Genomic DNA, 5,000 nt, shown 5'->3' with positions numbered 1-5,000 from the left:
CCCAAGGACAATGGCATGCACCGCTGCTTGAATCTGCCGCCGACGAAATATGAAGGTGGGTGTCCCGCGGTATAAGAAGGAAAAATGTCTTCTTTGCGGTGGAGCGAAGACACCGGGTACTGTTATGTATATTAAGATGGCTGTGTGTTGTTCTTGGTAATTAGGGTATTATTTCTTATGTTATTTGATTAAAGCCGGACTTTAGATACAAATAATTGTGGTCGGGAAGTCATATTTAAATCTCATCTCTCTCCAGAAAAAAAAAAAATGTTGATAAGTGAAAGTCCTGACCACCAGACAAAAAAAAATCGATATATCCAATCATTCTATGGAAAAAATCGTAAATCAAAATCCCTTTAAATGAATATAAAAAAAATTCACACTAGAAAAAAAAAACATTTTGCTGAAAGAATCTTTCCCAACATTCAAATAAACCGCCGCCCTTCTCCTTTCGACTCCTCAGGAATGGACTGCAATGGGACAGCGAGACCGTTCGAGAGCAACGAACCCACCAATGAATCCTGTGTCAACTGGAATCAATACTACACCGACTGCCGGCCTGGGGACAAGAATCCTTTCCAGGGAACCATATCCTTCGACAACATCGGACTCGCCTGGGTGGCCATATTCCTAGTAAGTGCGGGAGATTTTGAAGAGTAATTCATGTCGTTATCGGCTTCATTGGTTTACGATACGGGGCGATATGTTTCTGATAAACGAAGGGATGGAACTTTGGACGTTGGCTTTAGTTCCTTTTTTTTTTTTTTTTTTTTTTCCTCTCTCTCTCTCTCTCTCTCTCTCTCTCTCTCTCTCTCTCTCTCTCTCTCTCTCTCTCTTTCTCTCTCTCTCTTATGAGATAACGTCATGATCGCATATTAACATTCTTTCTGCTTCGGGGTAACGTGCTAGTGGTAAGTGATCGTTTTGTATTTACTGTGCACACATTTATGCGCACACACGCACACTCGCACACGCACACACATACACATACACATACACATACACATACACATACACATACACATACACATACACATACACATACATAGATACATATAACAATATAATAATAAATACATATACATACACAAACATACATATACACATATATATATAATATATATATATAGATAGATAGATAGATAGATAGATAGATAGATATGTATATATAAACATATATATATATATATATATATATATATATATATATAGTATATATATATATATATACATATATATATAAATTTTCAAGTTGCCATATAGTTTGAACCCTAACAAATAAACAAGACAATAATTGTTCTATTTTTTCACAGGTAATCAGTTTAGAAGGTTGGACGGACATCATGTACTATGTTCAAGACGCACATTCATTCTGGGATTGGATTTATTTTGTTCTACTCATTGTGGTAAGTGGGTTTTATTTTTTTTTAACAAAGATGAAATATATGGATCTCTTAATATTGTTTTCCTGAGAGTGTGTGGGAGAATTTTTATGGGTGGCGATATTAGGAAGGAAATGTGTCCCTCACCATGAGAGTGCATGGGAGATATTTTGAATAATCGACATTGTGTGAATGTAAATAAACACTTCAGCTTTCAGTGTTTTATATATACTTTTTTCTGAAACTCTCGTTAATTATAATTTCCAAGATTCTGATACACCAGGGAAAGGTTTCGCGATTACTCATTTACACGAGAATGTAAAGATATTTAGGCTCGTAGTGAACTATTGTGCAGAATCTAATTAAAGGAGATGAAGAGCAATTTCGTGCTGCAGTATATTTTATTTTCTATTTTTGAACATGATTCGAAAAAACGAGGCACCAGTTAAGTAGATTTAAAGTTCAATTTGACACCAAACGCTGTAATTTGGAATGCAATTGAAAAGTGAGAATAGTTCGAATAGACAGCTAAACGCTCGCACACGTGCATGCCCTCACTTGTACAAAACATTTTCATTTGCGATGATTGATAACGATTTTGCTCTTATTGGTTTGGTTGTGCATCAGTATTTGCAGGCATATCCTATATTCATGGTAAAGGAAATAAGACCGTTTTACAAAAGGTTTATTGTTTTAAAGGATGGTTTACCGTATACTTATTTCATCGTTTGATGATCTATTCGTATTCGCGTTTCCTTAAATATCCGGTTCTCCGCCTGACGGGGCTCTGACTCTCCCTCCTCTCCGCAGATCGGGTCCTTCTTCCTGATCAACCTGTGTCTCGTCGTAATCGCCACGCAGTTCTCGGAAACGAAGAAGCGCGAGATGGAGCGCATGAAGATGGAGCGAGCTCGCTTCCACTCGACGAGCACTCTGGCGTCGGGCTCCATGTCGGAACCCAACTCGTGCTACGCCGAGATCATCAAATACATCGCCCATTTGTACAGACGAGCGAGACGGAAGCTGTACTCCCGCTACAGACAGTTCCGCCGCCGCCATCGGTCGGAGCACCCACGGCAGCTCAGTCTGAAGAAGCAGCGGCGCCGTCGACAGTATGAGCTCGCCCAAAACGCCCTTCTGACGCGCGAGCCGGGCGGCCACCTGACGCCGAGCACCGTGGTCACCATGCCCACGGGCGTCGCCGGAGGAGTGGGTCCTGGCGGGGGGTTCACCATGATGAATAACGTCACTGCGACGAGTCCCCAGCTTTTGTCTCCTCCAGAGGTCAACGAGGGTCAGGAGGACGGGAGAAACAATAGTGCCCCTCGCGCTAGCCCGGAGGTGTCTGAGGTCGACCCTCAGACGTCCCCTCAACGCCCTGTGCTCCTAAAGATCCCCAGTGGTGCTAGCGGCGACGGGAGCAATGAGCTGGTGCCCCCCTCGCCCGCAGGAGCCTGCACTCCCCGGCACAGAAGACGCAGCTCTGTGATGTTCAGTGACGTGGTGCTCCTCCACGGCCACGCGGGCGAAACCGCCACCAAGAACGTCTGTCACAGCGAGAAGACGACACAGACCGACGACGAGCCGCTGGACCCAGCCTACTTCCGTGAGCCTCTGCCCCCTTCCCCTCACACGCCGGGCCCCCCCGTTTCGCTCTTGCCTTCGGTTCTGCTTCCTCCTGCGCTCGCACCCTCTGCCAAGACCAAGTCTTCCCTGCGGCCCGTGTCGCGCACACCTTCATATAATGGCTCAGGTGGTAAGGGCTCACTCACATGTGGCGAACTATTAGCACTAAGTGGCGCGCTCTCGGCGGCACTGCCCACGCACCTGGGCATCGATTCCCGCTCTGTGCACACATTGTATTCTTCTCTTGCCAAAGGTGTCAAACATTTCTCTGCTCCTACGTTATTTTTCTCAGCAGACCAAGCGCCTGCAGGACTCTCAGGCTATTACTCGGCCTCAGATTCCTGTCACTCCGACTCCGACTGGAGTGACGAGGAATGGAGTGAAGAAGAACGGAGTGGCCCGCCCTCGGCATTGCGCAGGTTCTGCTCCAAGTTGCGAGTGTACATCAAGAGGCTGGTGGAACACACCTACTTCCAGCGAGGGATCCTGGTGGCCATCCTCATCAACACTCTCAGTATGGGGGTTGAGTACCACCAGCAGGTGAGGGAGCGCGCTTTTTTGTGATCGCATCTCAGATGGCAATAGAATGACTCATCTGGCAGTAAGCTTTGTCAAGTTAGATTCAGTATTCGGTGTTATTGATCTGAAATAGCCATTCACTTAACGAAAGTCCAGAGAAAGAAAGAGTCATTTCAACAACGAAACCTACAATCTGACAGACTTTACTCCATCACAGCCCGAGATGCTGACAACCATCGTGGAGACGAGCAACGTCATTTTTTCAGCAGTTTTCGCTCTGGAAATGCTGCTGAAAGTTATAGCTGAGGGACCTTTTGGTTACATCAGTAATGGCTTCAACGTCTTTGATGGTGTTATTGTGATTCTAAGGTAACCATGTTGACTAGAATAGACAGTCGTAGAGTTGATGCTTGAAATCAAAGTCCTGGGAGAGCTTCAGAGCTCATTTGAAAGGAAAAAATGGCTGTACTAGGGTTAACTTTAACTCAACTTATTTTATCTAAAATGTAGTGTTTTTTGTAACATAGACATGCTTATTAAACTCCCCATCCCTTTCAAACCCAGTCAGCATAAAATGGACATTGTTCATAATTGCCTATGTTTGATGTTGATTAGTCAGACCAACAACGAGATAAGAATATTTCGTTTCAGGTCTTCAGCTTCCAATATGGAAATTACACACTCTGCCATGTTATTTTCAAAAGGGTGATAATCTCATGAAAAAATTCTATAACTCAATGTAACTCATGATTTTCAGATTTAATAGTGGTCTTATGAACCATCGCCACCATCACCGTCATCACCATCACCATCATAATTACCACCGCCACCATTACTATTACCATCACTATCATCATTCCTATCGCTATCACTATCATCACCATCATCATACTCATGATCATTATCACATTATCAACAAGACATTACCATCATCCTTAAACCTCCTCATCGCCATCCTCCTTACCGCCCCCCCCCCCACCTTACTGTCCCCCCTCCTCACCGTCCCCCTCCTCATCGTCTCCTTCCTCACCGTCACCCTCCTCACCGTCCCCCACCTCACCGCCCCCCTTCCTCAACGTCCCCCCACCTCATCGTCCCCCCTCCTCATCGTCCCCCACCTCATCGTCCCCCTCCTCACCGTCCCTCCTTAACCCCGCCATCAGTCTCAAAGCCTACCTTTTTGCTGACGACGAGTTCCCACGCAGCGTCGTGGAGATGTACGAGAGCTATACCACGACGCACGCGGAGCAGCAGGCCGGCCAAGGATCGGGGCTGTCGGTGCTGAGGACCTTCCGCCTCCTGCGCATCCTGAAGCTGGTGCGGTTCATGCCCCAACTGCGGCGCCAGCTGTTTGTTATGCTGCGGACCATGGACAATGTGGCTGTGTTCTTCTCTCTTCTCATTCTGTTCATTTTCATTTTTAGGTGGGTATTTTCCCCTTTCCTGTGTGGTCGGTCTTTACGGACTTGCCCT

General features: G+C 45.7%; 1 protein-coding gene across 1 annotated transcript in view; it reads left to right on the top strand.

Moving 5' to 3' along the window:
• The window catches only part of LOC122254850 (voltage-dependent T-type calcium channel subunit alpha-1G), a 117,966-nt gene that overhangs the window by 36,538 nt on the left and 76,428 nt on the right, over positions 1 to 5,000 (top strand). The window contains exons 6-11 of the mRNA XM_086540224.1: positions 1 to 55; positions 464 to 633; positions 1,314 to 1,406; positions 2,193 to 3,548; positions 3,745 to 3,896; positions 4,733 to 4,951. The exon at positions 1 to 55 is cut by the window's left edge and continues 40 nt beyond it. Of these exons, the coding sequence (XP_086396350.1) occupies positions 1 to 55; positions 464 to 633; positions 1,314 to 1,406; positions 2,193 to 3,548; positions 3,745 to 3,896; positions 4,733 to 4,951 (2,045 nt within the window). The remainder of the gene's footprint in view (positions 56 to 463; positions 634 to 1,313; positions 1,407 to 2,192; positions 3,549 to 3,744; positions 3,897 to 4,732; positions 4,952 to 5,000) is intronic.

The sequence above is a fragment of the Penaeus japonicus genome, unplaced genomic scaffold, assembly GCF_977035675.1.
Source record: "Penaeus japonicus unplaced genomic scaffold, GWHDUDI00000001_assembly GWHDUDI00000009, whole genome shotgun sequence".
Classification (NCBI taxonomy): domain Eukaryota; kingdom Metazoa; phylum Arthropoda; class Malacostraca; order Decapoda; family Penaeidae; genus Penaeus; species Penaeus japonicus.
Note: the sequence above shows the minus strand (reverse complement) of the source record. Positions and strands in the feature narration are given on the sequence as shown.